This window comes from Gorilla gorilla, chromosome 6 (assembly GCF_029281585.2).
Source record: "Gorilla gorilla gorilla isolate KB3781 chromosome 6, NHGRI_mGorGor1-v2.1_pri, whole genome shotgun sequence".
Classification (NCBI taxonomy): Eukaryota; Metazoa; Chordata; class Mammalia; order Primates; family Hominidae; genus Gorilla; species Gorilla gorilla.
Window position 1 is genome coordinate 163644384 of NC_073230.2, and position 21801 is coordinate 163666184.

Sequence of the window (21801 nt, forward strand, 5' to 3'; positions counted from 1 at the left end):
TTATAAATTCCATTAATAGTGTTTATTGTTTGGGGTTTTTAAAAATATTTCACACTGTGTTTCATCACCATAACATCTCTAAGGGCACCACCAGGCTTTAAAAATTCACATTACACAAATGAAGAAACTGAGGGTTGAAGCACCGTATAGAATTAGTTGTAGAACCAAGGCTTTCTCAGGCCTCTGAGGTGAGTCACATTCTGCCCCTCGACCCAGGGATGATCCACGAGGCAGAGTGGGTCCACATTTAACTGTCCTAATTTTTAGTACAATTATATTTTTCCTCAGTGCAACAGCCTCATATTACAAACTAAGAGAAGGAAGGAAAGGAGGGAGGGAGGGAGAGGAAAGGAAGGAAGGAGGGAGGGGAGGGGAGGGAGGGAGGGAAAAAAGAGATGATCTAGCACTTGCTTTATGTAACTGGACATTTTACTTGGGGCTCTATATTAGTCAGTTCTCACACTGCTAATAAACACATACTTGAGGCTGGGCACGGTGGTCCATGCCTGTAGTCCCAGCACTTTGGGAGGCCGAGGCTGGCAGATTACTTGAGGTCGGGAATTTGAGACCAGCCTGGCCTACATGGTGAAACCCCATCTCTACTAAAAACACAAAAATTAGCCAGGCATGGTGGCAGACATCTGTAATCCCAACTACTTGGGAGGCTGAGGCGTGAGAATCGCTTGAACCTGGGAGGTACAGGTTGCAGTGAGCCAAGATATTGTGCCACTGCGCTCCAGCCTGGGGAATAGAGTGAGACTCTGTCTCAAAAAAATAAAAATAAAAATAAATAAATAAAATAAAGACATACCTGAGACTGGGTAATTTAGAAAGAGAGAGGTTTCATAGACTCAGTTCCACATGGCTGGGGAGGCCTCACAATCATGGTGGAAGACGAAAGAAGGGCAAAGGGATGTCTTACCTGGTGGCAGGCAAGAGAGCGTGTGCAGGGAGACTGCCATTTATCAAACCATCAGATCTCGTGAGAACTTATTCCCTACCATGGGAACAGCATGGGGGAAACCACCCGCATGATTCAATTGTCTACACCTGGCCCCGCCCTTGACATGTGGGGATTATTACAATTCAAGGTGAGATTTCCCGGGGGGCGGGGGGGCAGGCGGACATGGCCAAACCATATCAGGCTCTGAGTAAAGAAACAGTGTGGTGGCTACTTCTAGAAAATAACAAACCACACCAGAGTAACACATCCTTGCCTCCTTCTAAAGCCATGAAGCAGGCTTGTCCCTGTGTGTCCACGTTTTGTGGCCAGGAGCTTTAAGCAGGAACAGTACCATGACTCCACGGGCCATGTCACTGCTGTTGATGCTGCACACCCCAGGCCCCTGGTTCCATCCAGTGGTACTCAGCCTAGTGACATTTCCAGCATGATTTGTTCTGGCGGCATCAAGAGAAAGTTTGCATCCATCTCATTTTCATTTATAACATTTCACTTCCAAATTAAGAAATAGAAAAACTAAGAATAGTGTGTAGTCATATTTGGCCTAGATGAAGATTATTTGTACAAAAGAACACTATAAAAAGCAGAAAGAAGCATAGGATGAATGAATGTTTCCAACAATTGAGAACAAAAGCAGCATTCTTCCTAATTAGCATGAAGGACATAGAGGGAAAAAATAGTCATGCCGGGAGACCTTACATTTTCTTTCTTGATTGCTTGCAGACGAAATGTGTTTGCTGAGAGAGTAAGTGCAGGGTACCCTGTGGCTTCTCCACTGTCCCCAGTGTGGACATGGAATCTGCAACCACAGGCCCCATGTGGCTCTCACACACGTCCCATGGTAGGGAATACGTTCTCACGAGATCTGATGGTTTTATAAATGGCAGTTTCCCTGCACACGCTTCAGCGTCCTCCAGTGTGGACTCAAAGACCAGTTACAACATCATTAAAAAATAAAAGTGTCCTATGTAAAGCAAGGGCTAGGCACAGACCTTGAATTATATTTAAGGACAAAAGTGACATATATTTTTTTCTTATGATTGTAAATAATGACCAAATCCCATCATTATAAATGCCTGTCCCTGCCTTTGGGCCGTGAAACAGCAAAGCAGGACTTTTGGTGGATGTTGCTGGCAGGATGTGCCACCTTTCAGTGCCAGGGCCAGGATGGAGAGCAGAGGGGAGGGCATGGTCCCTGTGGACATGCAAGCCAGGTTCTAGGGCAGGCCAGGCTCTAGGACGGGCTAGTATGGGGAGCAGATGGTGGGAAGAAAAGCAACCATGTTTCAGACATCACAGAAATGGAGCAGGTTGAAAGTCATGAGAGCTGGATTACAGCTGAGCGCCCCTCCTGTGTTCACGGGTTGTGTGCCTCCTTACCACCCCAGTCCTCAGGAACTCCCCATGACCACAGTGGGCAGCTGCAGACCTCCCCTCCTGGCCACGTGCCAGCAGCCGCCTGTCTTAGGCCCTCACCGGCTTGCCGCTGTTCCTTCTGTTTGCCACATGGTCCTGATTTAGGTCAAGTTATTAAGAACCTTGATTAACAAGTTTTAATTGTGGGAAATGGGGGAGATGTGGCACTGGAATCTCCTGGTTAACTGAGGCTCTGGCCAAGGCACCTGGCTATAGTCCTTTCTGTTAAAATAATTATTAAGTGTAGTGAGGTCGTTCTCTGGCTCGCCAGGAATTGTCTAGTGAATGTACTGCTGTCTTTAGTGATAAAAGATCTTGTAAGACCACAAAGTAATCATTCTGAACAGGAGATCTCATTATAGATAGAGAAGGGGTCAATGATTGAATGCACATTAGCTGGCTTCTAGAACATTCTGGGATTCACCTGGGGATAGTCTTTTTGGGGCATTAATTTTCTCAACACTTTCTTCTTCCTCTTAAATGTAAAATTGTATTTTTTAATCTGGTTTTTGGAGGGCTCTGGGTGACTGGATGAATTCCCAGAAGCCCCGGTACCCATCGGGCTAAGTAGAGAGCCGCACAGAGCCTGTGGTAGTTTCAGGTCTGGGCAGAATCAGGCGCATGACCCTTAAGATATCAAACCAAGTTCGCCTGAAGCCCAGAGCCATGAACCAATTTCCCTAATTAGCTAGAGAGTGTCCCTGGGTATTTTATCTTTAAGGAGGAGGAATTAGAGAATGGAGCCTTCAACAGCCCAGGCTGGGATGCTTCTCACCCTGTGTCACTCTCTGGGGCCTCCCGACAGCCCTTTTCCGGTTCTTTCTCTGTCCTGCCTCCCCAGACCCCTCGCTGCCTGGTCAGGTGGTTAGTTGTGCGTTTGCCTGGTACTGCGGTGTGAAAGTCAAGGCATCAGCTGGAGAGACGAGACCTCAAAACCCACGGAGCAGCCCCCACACCCCTCACCCCCAGGGCAGCCACACGCAGTGACATGCAACTCCCAGTGTCTTTGGGTTTATTTAGCAAGAGGTAATGACTGGGCGGCCCCTCAGAGTTCCGCACCAGTGCAGATTCTTGATAAGCCGGATTTCAGAAGCTCGCAGGCTGGCTGTGTCACCACTGGCTCCGGCCCCCGGCTCCCGTGTCGTGTCCAGGGCTGGGGTCGGCGGTCCCCTGGCTTCTGTCGTGCGGGGGTCCTGCCAAGCTGCTCATGCTGTGTTTGGCGTTTCCAGGGAGTACTACATCACCATGGTGAAGTGGGCCACCAGCACCAAGGTCGCCGTGACCTGGCTGAACCGGGCGCAGAACACGTCCATCCTCACCCTCTGCGACGCCACCACGGGGGTCTGCACAAAGGTACGGGGGGCTGTGGGGGTGGAGGGGAGACGGGTGAAGAACCGATGGTCAGACGCGCCCGAGGTGGCGCCAGAGTCTCAGCCCTCGGGCCTGGGACTTGGGGACCGGCCGCCCAGCTGCTGCGGGGCGCCTGCGGCGCAGAGTCCCGGCTCCGGCGTGGCTGCCACCTCGTGGCGGATGCAGGCGCTGCCGCAGACCCGGCCGAACCCATCCGTGAATTGCCAGAGGCACCCCGTGCCTGGCACCTGGACGCCGTCCGTCCGCAGTTCACTGAGTGTTGCTTCCCTTCATCCGCGCTCGCCGCTGTGACCTAAGTGAGCGTCCTCCTCGTTGCAGCTGATGCTCAGAGAGGAGGGGCCCTGCCTTTCCCCAGACCCCGCCGACAGCCTCCGCCAGCGGGCTCCAGGCGTGCGTCCCTCCCCACGTCCTGGTGAGGCCAGCCGTGTTTCTAGGAGTCTCAGGCCGATTCAGTGTGTAGTGAGAGGAGGTAAACGCAGGGGAAAGAAAATTAAAATGCTCAAAGAGTGAGCAAAGGAAAAATGAAGTGTAAGAGAGGTTGCCCGGGTGGAGCAGGCAGGCGGCCCACGGCCTCACCCTCGCCCCATGGGATGGGCCCCCCGCTCCCACCCCCACCCCCACCCCACGCTGCTCCATCAGGGCCCCCAGAAGCAGGTCACCTTGCGGCGGGTTTTGTAAACATCAAATAATGTCGATTAATACATTCAGGCAGGCCTTTCAGAAACTCCTTTTTGATCTTAAGTTTCTGTCTCCCGGCTGAGGGGGGCCAAGGCTTGCAGGCATATTTACTTGAGAGGCTCCTAACACGACAGCTGTGCCTGAGATCCTAAGCACCGTGATTGTTTCTAAGGTGGTCAGTCTTGCCTGACCTTTTATCTAACCTGGGGCGGATTCCAGGCTATTCTGATGAGCTTGCTTGAGGGGAAGGAAGGAACGTGAGGACACAAAGCAGGCAGCTAAAAATGGCTTGTAATCTGCAACTTCTCCATGCCCCTGAGCCTTGAGTGTCAGTGGCAGACGCTGCTTCCTGCTATAACCCACGACAGAGGCCTGCTCCAGGGGCCCGGAGGTCCAGTCTGCACCAGCACCAGGCCCACAGCGCCTCCAGGTGACACGTGTGTGCTGCACAGCTTGAGTTTGGTGTTTGGAGTTTTGTTTTTCTTTTGTTTGCACCTTTCCACAGACCACTGTGAGACCTACTTTTCCTATATGCTTTAGCCCCTTTGAAAGGGTTTCTGGTCCACCAGGAGTGTTACTCAGTGTTCCAGAATGGGATCTGGACACAATGTCCAATGTTCTGACTCAGTGTAGCCTGAGGTTCACTGTTAGATGGACACATGCCCGGGCAGTGATGACCGCCCCCTGGTACACGTGCCATCTTCCTCCAGAGGGTTCTTTCCCACCACGGGTTTGTCCTTGTTGCTAGGGATAGTGGCATTTTCTCATTTGAGGACGCTTGTGTTCGGCTCCGAGCCACCCACGAGACAAAGAGGAGAGCTCGGGATTGCCTCCTCCCGGAGCTGCCACGGCAGCTGTGCAATGCTTGTGCAGCGGCTGTGTAGGTGAAGCCAAATTGTTTCCTGCACTGTTGGTCACAGACACAATACGTGCAAAAAAAAAAAAGAAGAAAAACCCTCTTGTCTAATGCTCTTATTTCATTTCAGAAACACGAGGATGAAAGTGAGGCCTGGCTCCACAGACAGGTAACTACTGCATGTCTGGGTCCCCACTGTCACCTCCACCCGATCCACCCCAGGGCTGGCCCTCAGAGCTTCGACAACAGCAGAATGGCTTCTCAGAGTAAATCACACAGGGCTCCCCAGGCAGAAACAGACGGCGTGCCGGCTCCGCTCACGGTGCCTCCCGTTCTCCAGGGTTGCCCAGAGAGCTCCCAGAGATTCCGAGTTCCAGGGAGGGTCATGTGAAAATCACGGCTCTTCAGAGTGTGGAATGTTTGGTGAGACCTCAGCTTGCAGTTAGATGCCAGCACCTTGCTGAATTGAAAATGAACAGTCCATCAAAGGTGGCTTAACATTATCTACTATAGTAAAATGGTGGAAAAGTGGTGGATATCCCTGTTTATTGCCAGGGGTGGTTTTGTTGGTGTCTCATTTGGAGTCACCTCTTCTGTGATTACGTAAGACCCGTCCTCAGGGACATAACTGCAAACCATCCCTGGAGATTCTTCATCCCTAACTCGGATAAAGGAACACACATTAAAACAGACTCTAGGAACTTGAGACCAAAAGAGATCAGGAGAAGCCCAGGTAAATCATTCTGAGACAATTTTTTCTAAATTAAACTTGCACAAAAAGTATCAGTATTTTCTTTCTTCGAGCCTTTTTGTCTCATTCCACACTCTGACACTAAGAAGAACACGTGAAAAAGCTTTGGAAGCTTCCTGTCTCCTTATCCTTCCTAAGGGGATGAAAATTGTCTTAAAGACTCTGGAAAAAGTCAAGCCAGACTTGAGTCTCATGAATTATGGTAGAGACACAGGTATGCTTCTTCATCGATATGGTGGATCCTATTTATGGAAAATAACTGAAGCTGGACAAAACTATCGCCATGGCTCTCCAAGAACATTCCAGCACTATAGATGCTGAGCTGCTGCTTCTGCCTGTGGAGTCAGGAATATAATTATCTCAGAAGTCAGAGCCTCATCAACGGACGGGCTACTCCGAAATGCATCCTGTTTCTGCTCTGTGCCAATCTTATTCACAAGAGGAATGGCTCCACATGGCCACTTTCATTTTACATGTCCCATTTTGGGTGCCAAGTCCAAGCCAAGAAGATATCGGGAAGAGGGAAGACTTAGGGAACCCTCAAACATTAGCATGCTGGAAAGTTCTTGAATGCCACCTGGACCAAACATATAAGCATACATATCAAAAATAGTATTGTGATGTTCATCTCACATTAGACAAATTGTCAGAGAGATTACAATGAAAGGAACATTTTGTAAACTCTGTTATCTATATATCATGTGTTCAACCAATATTTATGGATCTTACCAGGCACCATGCTAGGCTGTGGATTTCAAAAAATGAGTCGGCTACTATCACTGAGCACACATTGTGGTGTGTGTCAGAATTTTATTCCTTCTTATGGCTGAATAATATTCCAGAATATGTACGTAGTATATATCCTGGAGTATTATACATATGTATGTGTGTGTGTTTTATGTATATATACATATATATACAATATAATACATATACTGGAATATTATTCAGCCGTAAGAAGAACTGAAATAGTATTCCAGTATATTCCGGTTTGTTTGTCTGTTGATGGACATTTGGGTTCTGTCTACCTTTTGGCTGTTGTGAATAGCACATCTAATAACAGATACAAAAGGCTACCTTATTGTACAATTCCATCTATATAAAATATCCAGAATAAATAAACTCATAGACACAGAAAGCTGATCAGTGGTGTCCCAAGGCCGGGGGAGTATGGAGAGGAAGAGCTTAATGAACAGGGGTTTATTTTGGGGGGGGTGGAAATGTTTTGGAACTAGATAGAGGTGGCTGCACGTCATTGTGAATGGATAAATGCCACTCAATTGTTCACTTTTATTAGTATGTTTTCTTTTGTGTTATGGGAATTTTACCTCAACAATTTTTTAAAAAATGAATAAGCTAGAGCATGAGCTCTTAAAGATGGTACATCCTAGACAGGGAGATGAGATGTTCGCATTACATCCATTGTGCAGGCCACGAGGGTGATCCTCAGACATTCAGAAGCAGTGCTGAGGTATTCGGGTGTTGGTGGGAGTGGGAGCCAGGAAAAGAGTGGTGGACATGGAGCAGGAGGCCCTATGCCAGGCCCACTTTGTGTTTGAACAGGAGGAGGTGAGGGACGTGATTCTTTGTTGGGGGCAGGGAGGCTATGGGAAAGCAAGGTGGACATGCCCACTCTGCTTCCCTGTCCCCCTCAAGAGGCATTCTCACAGGGGGAGCTGGCTTCCCAGCTGGCTACCTGCGGTTCTGCCCTCTGGATGGACGGCAGAGTGCATGGTCCCTGGAGGCCCATGGGGGGCCGTGGTTCTGTCCTCCAGCGCTCACTTCATTAGCTCTGCAGAGTAGCTACAGAGCCGAGGTCATCAACAGGACTTTCCTGTATTAGCGATTGTGTGTCTCATCGTCCATATGAGAACAGCTACTAAAGTGCGGGGTAAGACAGCCTGAATGGGATTCCAGAAACCAGATCCTTCCAAGCAGAATCCAGTCAACACTTAAAAGGTGGCATGAATTAAAATAATTCTTACTGTTTTCAAATGTAAAGTTTAAAGCATTTACTAAGCACATACCTAAATTTTTAAAATAGCTGCTTAAACATATGCAATGCTGTCATGAGTTGGAAACGTAAGGTTCTGTGACAGGTGTGATTTCCTGGGATGGAGCGTCCCTGGGTCAGGTCAGCCCATCAGCTGCAGTTGTGATTGTGACACTGGGTTGGGGCATCCTGCCCATGGCAGCAGTTGGGAGGCCAGAATGTCTCTGAAGACCCTACAGGTTGTGAGTCTGCACCTGTGAAGATCGCAGCTCCGTGGTCTGCAGGAAGATTTAATTTCAAACAGTTTCTTATGACATTGTTTTTCTTGTAAAGGAATTCATGGACCCTATTTTTCAAAAATAATCTGTAGTGTTTCTGCATCCCTCAAGATACTGTGATATCCTGGAGAACAACTTAGTAACTTTTTAAGACTGGACCTGCCACCTGCTTCCAGCGAAGCCATTGGCTGCCGCTTCAGACAGAGCCTAAAGGGGCTTTCCTGGGAGGGCTGCAGGCGTGAGTGAGGGAGACACACGGAGGCCACATGCCCTCTACCCATCCATCTCCAATGGGTCACAGAAGCTTGCCCCAGCTGGCCCAGGAGAGACTGGCATCTGGAAGGTCCTGCAGACCTCAGGGAGACCCGGCCTGCTTAGGTCCACCGGTCTTCCGAGGACCCGATGCAAGAACAGAGGTGAGCTGTAGCGAGCCTGCTAATTTTGTGTCATCTGAGCTGTTCATCTGAGCCGTTCATCCTCCTGTCTTCTCTTCCCAACTCCTTCCTGGAATCCTCAGTATGGTCACCCACAGAGATTCCCCATGAGCCAAAAAGAAGAGGCAAATGCATGTGTGGAGACCCACCAAGTTCCCTCTCCTCTAGGAATATTCCAGAGAAGCACGCAATCCCCCCTGCCACATACACACCCTGTCACTGCTGCGCTGACCCTGCAGAGTCAGTCCTGACGCAGACCCACGAGGATCCTCTGCCAGGACCATCTGCATTTGCCATAGAACCCCAGAGCCTATTGTTTTGGTTGAAGGATCGGTTCCATGGATCCATTTCTGACTGTCTTTCTTCTTTCATCGGAATTTTGGTTTTGTGATTTCAAAATTTGGGCTGGAAGGGGGGTTGGACAAAATTATTATATCTGAACCATGGAAAAAAAAACTCGCACAAATGCTACAAATAGCTCACAAAGAAGCTCTCATGAGTCAAAAGGGCTCCTTCTTCACAGATCTGCTGAGTGGAGTTGAGGAAACCAGGCATTGTGTGTGATAAATTCTGTTATCCAGAGAGACTAGAAACGCTTCCCCCAAAATCAAATGAGAGACGGAACCAGGATAAAATCCAGGTCCCCTGGTCAACAATCATTGCACTTTGTCACTAAAAATACATTTACCACATGAGAAACCGGGTCTCAGACAGACTCAGAGGCTTCACCTGTGTTCCAAGGAATGTTTCCATGACAAGGTAGAGATGACATCACAACGGTGGAGGCCTTCTCATTATAAAAACAATGCTTCTGGCCAGAATTAATTATTTATTACATTTATTTAGAGTATCTTTGTCTGCCAAATGTGCAAACATGTCCCCCAGAAAACTGAGGGAATATAGCCCTACCCGCCGCACAGTTGGCAAATAGAAGTGCATTTTAAAAGCCAAATTAACCGCTGGTTTTTCCATTTCCTCTGCTTTTAAATACCATCCTTCCAACTCTAAATAGAAAAATAAATGTTTGCAGATTAAAGGTTCCATTTTATTGCAAATATTCATGAAGATTAAATGTCATTTTAATCACATGTTAGTTTATTTCTCTGGGCATATCATATCTGCATGGGTTCACTCACTGTAGGGAAATGAGTTTTGCTTGTGCCAGCTGGGGTTTATTTACCATTTGTTCTCATCCCCGCATTCGTGTGAAGCTCCTTGAGTCAGAAAATACATCTCGCAACCAACTAATTGGTGTTCACGGATGGAAACTTTCAAACTTGGGCTTCAGAGAGGCCAAGGTACCGCGGTAGCAAAATCCTTTTTCACCCGTCAAAGCAACAGCCATCCTGCGTGCTGGTGGAAGGCTGAGGCCGCTGGCTGTTCGCTGTCCGGGGACCAGGCAGAGATGGTGGCGACACCTGCCCTAAATCCAGCCCAGAACCCTTCCCCCAGGGAAAACTGGGCATGCTGATTCTGTTTCCAGGGAAAAGAGACAGTAGATCCAAGCAAGTGTTGTCATCCAGTGTGGCCCGAGGTGGAGCGCGTCCCTGGGACTGCTGTCCCCTCCCACCTGTGTTTTAGAACCCGTGGCATTTGTCCTTGTGTTTCTTTTCTTTTTTCTTGCCTTCTTGATGGGCTGTTCAGTGTGAGATCAACTGTATTAAATAAGAAGAAAAGACAGGATTGAAAGAAAAGATTTTGCTTTTAGGCAAAATCTGGTTTGTGATTGTTGAAAATAATGTTTTTTTCTGATATATAATAAATGCCACTGGAGAAATCTCACAATACGCTCTGGTTTCAATGGGCAATAATTCAAGGAGGAAGCACCTCCTTTTGAGTTTTGAGAGCAGAGTTCCTGTTCTCGCTGGTGAGCCTGGCATGCACACGGGGCTGGTCTTTGTCTCGGTGCTGTGCAGACTGAAGGATGCCTTTTTATTTGCCACTGCCGGGGCTGTAGCCTCTTAATTCCTCCATCTTCTTCTTCTTTTAGAAAACGTAACAGTTGACTCATGATTCCTGAGGAAAGTGACGGCCTCATCAAGCACTTATTATTTCAACTGTTCCTCTCCTTAGAAATCACATAGAAAATGTATCTCGGGGTGTATTTTATCCTGGTTCAACCTCTTCAGAATAAATGATATTTTACTTGTGGTTTCATCGTGGCCTTTGTCCACAGAATGAAGAACCCGTGTTCTCCAAGGATGGCCGAAAGTTTTTCTTCATCAGAGCCATTCCCCAGGGAGGACGAGGGAAATTCTATCACATCACGGTGTCCTCGTCCCAGGTAAGTCCTGCTAGTTTCTGGAGCTGAACTAGAAACTGGCCTGCTAGAGGCCGTGGGGTGACAGCCTCTAGGGCTGGGCGCACTTGCGTTTTCGAGGACCCCAAGGAATCTGAAGGTGGTTCCCGAAGGCAGGGCAGGGCATGGCGCTGTGAGTGCAGAGGTTCCCATCAGGCCTGGTGGAACCTTGCTCTATCTGGTCACGTGCAAGAATGTGAGTGATGCTTCTGCCAAGGTCAGCAGAGACCCTGGGGTCCCCTGTTCAGTGTAAGGCCGAGGACGTTGGAGGACTGTCTGTGCCAGGGGCCCTTTCCTTCTCCCTCTGCTGAGGGTCTCCTTAACATACTCCCCGCTGAGGCATGGCTCCATGCACTCAACATCCCTCAGGGGTCCAGCCTCCCATGCTGCCCTACCTCCACCCGGAGTTGGATGCAGGTATTATTTTATTATGTGACCACTACCAGCCATCACTCACTGGTTCTGGGGTCTGGCGAGTTCGGAATGGAGCATCCCTGGGTAGGGAATCTCAGAAATTAATATACGTGAATCTAGGATCAAAAGTAGACATCTCGGGGTCACCGTCTCCTGAAGAGGTCACCTCAGGGAGCCTCACGCCTGCAGGACGGGGCTGCCATGGTGTTGACTTTGGGGGACTCTGCCCTGAGGAAGAAGGGAAGCATGATCTTGGAGCTCCTCAGTTTTGGAGGCAGTCTAAAGTTATTTGGGATCAGGGTAGATGAATGAAATTTGATTAGAGAAAATGTTAATCACAAATATTCTATGGCTATAACATAGAAGGCTCATATTTATGATGAGGCCTCAAAGGCAATTTCAAAAGAAAATCCAAGAACATCCGCACTAAGAGCAGCTTTGATGGAATCAGGGTGGGGGCTGCGGGACCCCTGGGATGGAATCAGGGTGGGGGCTGTGGAACCCCTGGGATGGAATCAGGGTGGGGGCTGCGGGACCCCTGGGATGGAATCGGGGTGGGGGCTGCGGGACTCCTGGGATGGAATTGGGGTGGGGGCTGTGGGACTCCTGGGATGGAATCGGGGTGGGGGCTGTGGGACTCCTGGGATGGAAATGGCGTCTCTTGGAGGTTCAGGTGCAATTTTTTCTCAGTGCACTTCATGACACGATTGATAGAATGTCTGCAAGCTGTTGCCTTTGCTTTTTCCTATGGTCTTCATTCTACCATCCAAATTCTTTTGTTTATTATTTTACATCACTTATATCAAGATTTTAAAATGCTGGCCAGGTGCAGTGGCTCACGGCTGTAATCCCAGCACTTTGGGAGGCCAAGGCAGGTGGATTACCTGAGGTCAGGAGTTCAAGACCAGCCTGGCCAACATGGTGAAACAAAAATTAGCTGGGCATGGTGGCACCTGCCTGTAGTCCCAGCTACTTGGGAGACTGAAGTAGGAGAATTGCTTGAACCCAGGAGGCAGAGGCTGCAGTAAGCTGAGATCGTGCCACTGCACTCCAGCCTGGGTGACAGAGTGAGACACTGTCTCAAAAAAAAAAAAAAAAAAAGATTTATAAATGCTTCAGTGTTTTCATTTGGCTCCCAGTCTTGTATTTATCCAAGTTGCCATCATTTGCCCAGAGCCCTATCAAACATTCCAGCAGGAAGCAGGTCTCCTGCACTGCCCATGAGGCACCACCTCCTGCAGGTCCCCAGGAACCCCTCGGGGGGCCCCCAGGGCCTTCCCTTTCCAAACCTGCTTCAAACTCCCCAGCCTCTCCTACACGCTGTCTGCGCCCCCAGGCCCTGCTGCCCCCCCAACCCCCATGTTTGAGTCTGCAGCCCACAGAGTATGTGCCTTGGGCCCTCCACCTAGTTTAATGTCCACCTGCTCTGCGCCCACCTCCCAGGGCACCTGCCTTCCAGAACAGCTGCCCATTTCAAATCCCCACTGAAACATCGCTCCCGCCTAGACAGCCCTGTCTCTCTCTTCTGTTAACATTGGTCGTTACCATTGTCTGTTACCATTCTTCTTAGCTCAAGGGGCACATAGGGAAAGACAATGCGTGCAAAAGTTGTAGTGTGGCAATACAGGTCCAAACTGTCCTTGTCAGTGGCAGCAGGGAGCACCCTTTCTCCCTCCGTTTATTCTTCTCTCTTTTTCCCTCCACCTCCCGGCATTTGTCTCTTTCCTCCCTCACTGGTCACCCTTCAGTAATGGCTCCATTAATTAGATTTACAAATGAAAAAGGCCTATAAAGCATTGATTCTCCTCCTGAGATGCTTCCATCATGGTTGGAGGCCAGGTCCAAGTGATTCGCGTCACCAAAGAGGACAGGGCACTGTTCCCACCACTGACATTCCGGGGTCGGGGAGGCTGCGGGCCTGGGGTTGGCTTGGGAAGCCTCAAGGAGGATGTTGCCTCCCAGGAGAGGAGCAGGCAGAAGGGGCAGAGAGCCTTTCCCACAGAGAGAATGGCAGCCCCTGTCACCTGGTGTCCAAAACAGTTGGAGGATGAAGAGCCATGCTGGGGCCGGGACACCGGTGTCTGTGCCTGATGCCATGTCTGTGTGTTTCAGCCCAACAGCAGCAACGACAACATCCAGTCCATCACCTCCGGGGACTGGGACGTGACCAAGATCCTAGCCTACGACGAGAAGGGGAATAAGATGTGAGTGAGAACCAGGGGCCTGCCCCGTCTTACTGGCCAATGGGGCACATTTGTTATTTTTTGTCAGTTACACTCATGGAGTACAGGAGCACAGCAGGCCTCCTCTTTCCTCCTCAGGCAGCATCACTGACTCCTAGTTTCTTCATGAAAATGTATAGTAGATTCCCGTCTCAACAGTCCGACTTCCAGAGCTGCGGCGTCCTGAGGACGCAATTAGGCTTGTAGCCAGCCCATGAAGGGAAGCACGCTAGCGGCAGTAGTAGGGGTAGTACTGATGTTGATTGAGTTTTTACTAGTCCAGGCACTAAGCCAAGTGCTTTACAGACATTATCTCATTGAATACAACAGTTCCATGAGGTGGGTTTACTGCTTTCCCCATTTTAAAAATAAGTAAATGAATACAAAAATAAGTAATTTGCTCCAGGTTATTCAGTTGGTAGCGGGTAGATTTGGCTCAGATGAGGGGAGCTCAGTTCGGAGGACTTTACCACCATACAATTTCACCTCCCTGCTCCCGGGTTAAAAGCCAAGGTTTCTGCATTGGGAGGTCTTAGGTGAAAATGAGTCAACAGCTATTTATTGGGCCAGGCTATATGTCTGAACTTGTCTTAAATGTGCTCAGCTCCTTGCCCTTCAGAAGGTGAGTGATCTTGTAAAAGAATTCCACATCCACATTCAGGTGTGTGTCACCCCCAACCACAGTACCCTCTGGCCACGAAGCAGAGGCCAGTGCAGGGGGGGCACCTGGAGCCAATGGAATCTGCACTGGTGTCCCTCAGCCCTTAGGTGTCTGGCCACCCCTTGCTCTGGTCACAGGTGTATCTGGACCTGAACAGGGGAGGTACTCCCTGCAGGCCATGGGCGGCAGTCCCTGAGGAGTGTCCATAGAGGTAGTGCCAGGAATGTGAAGTGCAGACGTGCCCTGGAGCAAACTAACCCTGTGCACCTTGGTGATCTTTGCAGCTACTTCCTGAGCACGGAGGACCTGCCTCGGAGACGACAACTCTACAGGTAACTCCTGCTCCCCCTGCACACAGGGCTCTCCCCCTTAGGAGGGCATCCAGGCTTTGCAGAATTGCACCTTTCCAGCAGTTCAGAAAGGGCGGCTGCAAAGACAGACCCCACCACAGAGGAGTAGCTGTAGAGTCTGGAGAGAAGTAATGAAACTTGCAGAGGCCACCAAAGGGGTAGTTTTGAGACTTTTGAAGCTTTCTTTTTCTGCTGTTGTTGACTTGGGTTTTCCCGTCGCCCACTTGCCTCTTTGGCTAACGGATGGACTTTAACCCGTCCTTCCTTTTCACCTCTGTTCAATGTCACCTCAGAGGAATTCTGCCCATCCCCCCAACCCCACCACCGATTTTTTGTAGGGAGCAGAGTGTGATTTGGAAATGAACCCGTGGGTCAGCGCGAGGAGGCCGGCCCTGCTGTCCGGCATTGTAGCTCACTGGCTTTGGGGAACTCTGCCCTGAGGAAGACGGGGAGCATGATCTCGAAGCTCCTCAGTTTGGAAGCAGTCTAAAGTTATTTGGGATCAGGGTAGATAAATGAAATTTGATTAGAAAAAAAGGTTAATCACAAATATTCTATAGCTATAAAGTAGAAGGTTCATATTTATGATGAGGCCCTAAAGGCAATTTCCCTTCTCAACAGCCCAACTGTGCGACTTTGGACAAGTTTCCAAATCTCAAAGAGGGCAGGGACGCTGTGTTCTGAACCCTGGAGGGGGACTGATTTTTTTTCTAGGGGCTGTCCCTCTTCTACATTTAGTCCTGTCATCTGCCCAGTCACTGTTCTCACTAAAGGAGGCTTTGGGTTGTGAAGTGAGATTAGCCCTGGGCACTTTCTACCAGGGCCACAGAGGTGAGGAAGGGGTGTCTGCTGCCTCCCCCGTGCCTCTGCATGGGAGGGCTGCAGCCTGTTACACCTAAAGGCACCTGGGCCGCTGAAGAGGATGTTGTTCAGGGCAGACCTGAGGCTTGAGGCCAGTGGTGCATTGTCTAAATGGAGCCAATGCCTGTTGCCCCCAGCCCACTGCTGGGACATCGGGAAGCCCCCCTGGTGAACGCAGCCTCCCTTCCCAGCCATCGGCAGCTATGCGGACAGGATGAGGCCAGCAAGAGGCAGCCAGTGGAGGGAGAGTCACGGATGTGCTTCTCCGTGTAGACGTTCCATCGTCACCGTGTGTCTACTAGGAAAATTGAAATACACATGTCACCAATTAATAAACATGAGAGGCTGCCTGTGGCCCCTGTCCTCTAAATTACAGAATGAGAAGGTTGTCTTCTCTCTCCCGTGAAATGTCTTTACTCCTGGAACAACAGACTTCATATTGAAACCTATGGTTAGAGGGAACCCTCCTGGGGCAAAATGTTCAGATAAGAACTTCTTCCAGGTAGATCCAGTATCTTAGGATCTTTCCATTTTAGGAAGCACATTTTAGGCCTTCTTGACTTGAAATGACACTTGACCACAGTGGTCCCAGGTAACATCTTCAAGCCAGTTCCCACCCGTGTAGCTCCATTGAGTGGGAAGCGCAAGCTCTCGAGGTTTCACTCTGTCAGGGGATGTGGCTTTTGGAAGCTGCCAGAGTTCAATTCCACTGGTGCTGGAGCCCCTGCCTGCTCACATGCCAGCGTTTGGAACCCAGATAATTTGAAGATATGTCACTCTGTCTACTGTTCTCAGATTGCTAGCCATCCACTCAGAGAGACGGGACACGTGCAGATAGAGTGCTAGATCATAAAACATTGACAGCTCCATGCTCCTCACACCAGGCCACCTGCAGAGCCCAGAGAAGGCAGCATAGGTGACCGCCTTCCAGCCCTCCCACAAGCAAGGGTGCTGAAAGCTCTTGAGAGTGGGAGGGACCCACCAGCAAGGGAAGGTGGAAATGGAGCTGGGTGGTCTCAGGGGCTCCAGCAGGGAGACAGAGGGAGAAAGGCCCGGGGGGTCTGTAGCAGGGCTCCGCAGATCACCCTCATGGGGAGAGCCCACCAGCTTGCGGCATCCAGCGTGGAGGGCAGCTCCTCTTCGCCCACATTCACACATGCGTCCTTTGCTCTTCCAGTGCCAACACGGTGGGCAACTTCAACAGGCAGTGCCTCTCCTGCGACCTGGTTGAGAACTGCACCTACTTCAGTGCTTCCTTCAGCCATAGCATGGACTTCTTCCTGCTCAAGTGCGAAGGTCAGCTCCTGCCACCCCGTCAGGGCAAAGAGCCCTGGCAGGCACATTTGCAGGGAGGGGGTGGGCACACTTGCAGGAAGCGGGCGGCGGCTGTGGTGGGAGCACAGCATATTCCAGAACAGGTGAGGATCCTGCCTACCTGATAACATTGCTTATGGTGCGAGATGACTGGACCCCCACAGAGCCTGGTGCAGTGGGGCTACTTTACGTTTCATACAGGTGTACAGCTTATCAGAGTGTTCTGTGCACACTGTGCTGGTAATCTCTCAGTTTGTCTCCCATTGTCCACAAAAAGAATAGTCCCATGAGCTAGGAGGGGTAAATATCCTACACAGTGATGAGCCAAAGCCATCAATCCATCAATAAAGATAGGAAAACAATTTCAAAGATTAACTTTTCAATCATATTTAAGGATGATTGAATATCACCAGGCACGGTGGCTCACGCTTGTAATCCCAGCGCTTTGGGAGGCCAAGGTGGGCAGATTCACCTGAGGTCAGGAGTTCGAGACCTGACTGGCTAACATGGCGAAATCCCGTCTCTACTAAAAATACAAAAATTAGCCGGGCCTGGTGGTGAATGCCTGTAATCTCAGCTACTAGGGAGGCTGAGGCAGAAGAATTGCTTGAACCCAGGAGGTGGAGGTTGCAGTGAGCTGAGATCGCACCACTACACTCCAGCCTGGGCAACAGAGTGAGACTCCATCTCAAATGACCAGATAAGAAAAAAAGGATTGAGGTTATGTTAAAGAAGTCTCAGAAAAATATTTCCCTATGTCCCAATTCATTGATAATTTATCCCAAACTGCAAGAGTTTGATCACACCAACCAGCATACACAAAAGAGTAGGCCATGTTGCATATGGCATACAAAGGATATTTTTGCTGCTTGTCTGTATCTTGGAAAGATACGATATGAACCCATGGAAAGGTAAGTCATCCTAAATATGGTCGTAACAAAATATGATCTCCTGCGATGACCTCAAAGAATGAAAATATGCCACAGGCAGAGACTAAGATCGGGAGCAATTCGCTCCTCTGTCAGAGTTTCAATCCCCTAAGCCATAGGTGGAGAATGAATAACTTTTATCAGAGCAATGTCTTTGCTAGCCTTTGCTAGCTACTAGAGAGCTCATGACTTCATGACTTAGTTATCTTTTTATCAGTGTCATCTAAAATCTTGAAAATCCGCAGAACAGGGACACTCAGCCTCTTGCTCAACACAAGCTCAGCCCCTGACATTCTTCTAAGACAGCAAGGAGACCACGGAGGGATGAGGGGGGTGCGACTGAAATATAACATTAGTGCCCCAGTCCCTGCAACGTTAATGGTACCAAATTCCTCATTCCTGTGCGTCCCAAGAAGGAGGCCACCAAGTATCTGAAATCATAGAGTGCTGTAGGGGAAAGAACCTAAGATCTAACTGACCCACTTCATGTATCAGATGGCAAACCCTAAGCCAGGAGTTGAGTGGATTCCCTGACTCCCAATGAGCCAGTGACACAGAGAGGGCCAGCATCAAGGTCTCCCAGTTCCTAGCCCAGTGACATCTGTCTCCTAGGGCGGGATCTTCTTGAAATAAGAACTTGGGAAATTACAGGGATTGACGGGGCATAGGGATTGGGAAAATGTGGCAAGCAGACCCACTAGGAGCCAGAGAGTCTTTTGAGGAGCTACGTAATCAGAATCCACAATCCTGTCTCAGAAGCAGGAGGCAACTTCAGCACACAGGAGGTCATGATCAAACACAGAAGTGAAAAATTGAAGTAGATTTCAAGAAGAGTGCCCCAAGCAACAATGGTTGAATGAGAAAGGTGACAGAGCCTCCATCATGGAGATCCTGAGTCAGGGGCAGAGGTCATTTGCCAGAGGGGCTTGGTCTGGCCTAGGCAGGAGGCAGAGCCTTTGGGTTCTGAGGTCTGTACTGGTCAAGGCAGCGACTTTATGGATTTGTATTTCCCAAATTCTTACTATAACCAGCAAGAAGGGTCTGGCTTCTCACCGTTCATGGAAAGAAGTCAAAATAATAATGAGTTGTGATATGAAGGAGTGATATTTCTTTATTCCCTATGCCAGCAAGGGGAAGAGCAGAAAGCAATTCCACTCTTCAATTTGTGGAGCAAATACAGGGTTTCTTTTTTTAAAAAAAAAAAAAAGAAGAAGAAGAAGAAGGGTTTGGAATAGGGAAGAGCTTGGGGGGTTAGGAGGTGCCAAGGAGTGTGACTGGCTGTGGTGGCCCCTCTTTAATTATTGTCCCATTTGATGAAGGAGCTGGCACAGTTGTGGATCCCACCAGGTTATCAGTTAATCACAGTCAGCCTTGTAGTCACTCTTCAGCCATGAGTGGGTTTCATCCTTGAAGTAATCTTTTGTTAAAGAAAGAATTCTGGAGGTATCTGGGTCCTATCAGGAGCTGACTCCTGGAGGTTTTAAGGAAATACATGACCAGATAAGAAAGCGTGGTGTGTGCTCCACAAGCATCTGGGTTAATAAATGTGCATAAGGCATAAGAGCATAGAATGGGAAAAGAAAGGGAGTGGAGGCGACAGTACATTCTGAGGCTGTGTTTCAAGATGAAAGGTAACACATACGCAGCTTGTCTCAAAGTTGTGTCTTGAGACGGGGAGCAGACAGAAGAGGAGAGGAGAAAGAAAAAAAGTTTAAATCGTGGTTTGAGGCTGAGCTGCTCGGTCATATTCCTAACACATACTAACATCTGCTCCACATGGTGACCCTCCCAGAATCCAGAATCCAACAGCTTATTAGTTGTTGTTGTTGTTGTTTGAGATGGAGTCTTGCTCTGCCGCCCAGGCTGGAGTGCACTAGTGCGATCTCAGCTCACTGCAACCTCCGCCTCCCGGGTTCAAGCGATTCTCCTGCCTCAGCCTCCCAAGTAGCTGGGATTACATGGATACATAATTTTTGTATTTTTAGTAAAGACAGGGTTTTGCCATGTTGGCCAGGCTGGTCTCAACACTCCTGGTCTCAAATGATCCACCTGCCTTGGCCTCCCAAAGTGCTGGGATTACAGGCATGAGCCACCTTGCCTGGCCCTTACTTAACAAACAGTTTCGCTGCTTCCCTTTGGAGCTCACAGCTCCCTGCTAAGTTCAAGCTCAAGTTCAGTCTGGATGCCTCATTCTGACAACTGGAAGCCTTTTATGGTTCAGTTTCCATAAGCTGCAGCCCTGGGTTGAAATCAAAAAGGCTCTCCCAGGAGATCCATAGCCATGGATTTAGGCAGGGAAGTTCCAGTTCCCACATGGTGGATGTAAACATGGAGCCCATGGTAGATAGAAACACAGCCTGGTGTTGGGAGGCTGCTTGGACAGAGTGTTAAAGTTTAGAGAGCACTATAGGGTGGCTCTTGTGCAGATTTCTAGTCTGCCACTGGCCTTCTGTCCCAGGGGAGATTCGTATTTCTTTTTGTGTTTATGTATTTGCAAGGCTTGTGCTGTGGTCTGCAAATAGTTATTGTGAAGAGATGACTCCATAGTTGATACCTGGGAGGAAAATAGAAGCAAAGAACAAGTACAGCAACACAAGGTCAGACACACGACTGACTCAGCCCCCAGGTACAGCCACACCGGGTCACACACATGACTGACCCGGGCCCCAGGTACAGCCACACTAGGTCACACACACACAGCTGACCTGGGCCCCAGGTACAGCCACACTAGGTCACACACATGACTGACCTAGTCCCCAGGTACAGCCACACTGGGTCACACACACACAACTGACCCAGTCCCCAGGTACAGCCACACTGGGTCACACACACACCACTGACCCAGTCCCCAGGTACAGCCACACTGGGTCACACACACACGACTGACCCGGACTCTAGGTACAGCCACATTGGGTCACACACACAACTGACCCACACCCCAGATACAGCCACACTGGGTCACACATACACAACTGACCTAGGCCCAGGTACAGACACACTGGGTCACACACACATGACTGACCTGGCCCATTGGGCACCTCCACAGTCTCACCTTCAGAAAGGATGGGATGCTCCTCCTGCCAATGCCTGGATCCCTATAATAATCAAACAGATTCCTAGAATTTGAAGATAGGAATAGATCTCAGAGCATCTAATCCAGTCTCCACCCTGCCTTTCTTTTGTTGATTCAGAAACTGAACTCTTAGTCATTATGAAATTATCACCCTAGGGTTTCCTGAATCATTTAAGATCTATTTAAATATTTAGCCTGTTGCCTCATCTTAAGGTAGACATAAACTAGCCCTCTTCTCTACAAAATTGCTCTTTAAAATGTTTACATAATAAGCTATTTTCTGGCTAAAGTAACTTTTGAATGCCCAAATTAAACTCTCCCCATGGAGGTAACCAAAATCCCACTTATAAAAGGAGATTTTCCGAAAAGGTTTAAATTTACAAAGACAACAAAGTACATGGGGAGACAGGAGCAGCCAACTGTTTGAACCTGGAAGCAGTTACCAGTGATAACTGACTTAGCAGACCCTGAAGCTGAGCCTCATTCTGCCATGGGGAAATCTGAGCAGGCATTGGCGATGATTGCCTAAGGGATGAGATCAATTGCTATGAAATCTTAAAGGAGAAAATGATTATACCCATTTGGATTGCTTAGGGCATTTGGTGGAGGAGAAGACTCAAGGAAGGTGTCAATGATGAGGTGGCATTTGTTGGAGGAGAAGACTCAAGGAAGGTGTCAATGATGAGGTGGCATTTAAAACAAATGAGTAGGTAGGATTTAGAATGGGAAAAAGCAGTCCAAGTGGAAGGTACACCCTGAGAAAAAGCACAAGAAATGTTGTAAGATTATGCAATGGAATCTTTTGCAGCATGTGAATCAGGATCAAGTGAATACAAGCGACCTGATTTAATAAACAAAGATAATTTAGAATAACTTTATTTTTCTCCACGTTTCTCAGTAGATATTAAAATGGACCCAGATGTGTAGCCTAGAGCAACGT

At 48.9% G+C, this 21801-nt stretch overlaps 1 protein-coding gene across 4 annotated transcripts in view; it reads left to right on the forward strand.

Annotated features, from left to right (window-relative positions):
• Positions 1–21801, forward strand: part of DPP6 (dipeptidyl peptidase like 6) — a 1146878-nt gene that overhangs the window by 1043794 nt on the left and 81283 nt on the right. For all 4 annotated transcript variants that reach the window (XM_063708874.1, XM_019031374.4, XM_019031372.4 and 1 more), the window contains 6 exons: positions 3607–3730; positions 5413–5451; positions 10915–11022; positions 13564–13655; positions 14619–14666; positions 16723–16841. In XM_063708874.1, coding sequence (XP_063564944.1) covers positions 3607–3730; positions 5413–5451; positions 10915–11022; positions 13564–13655; positions 14619–14666; positions 16723–16841 — 530 coding nt within the window. The remainder of the gene's footprint in view (positions 1–3606; positions 3731–5412; positions 5452–10914; positions 11023–13563; positions 13656–14618; positions 14667–16722; positions 16842–21801) is intronic.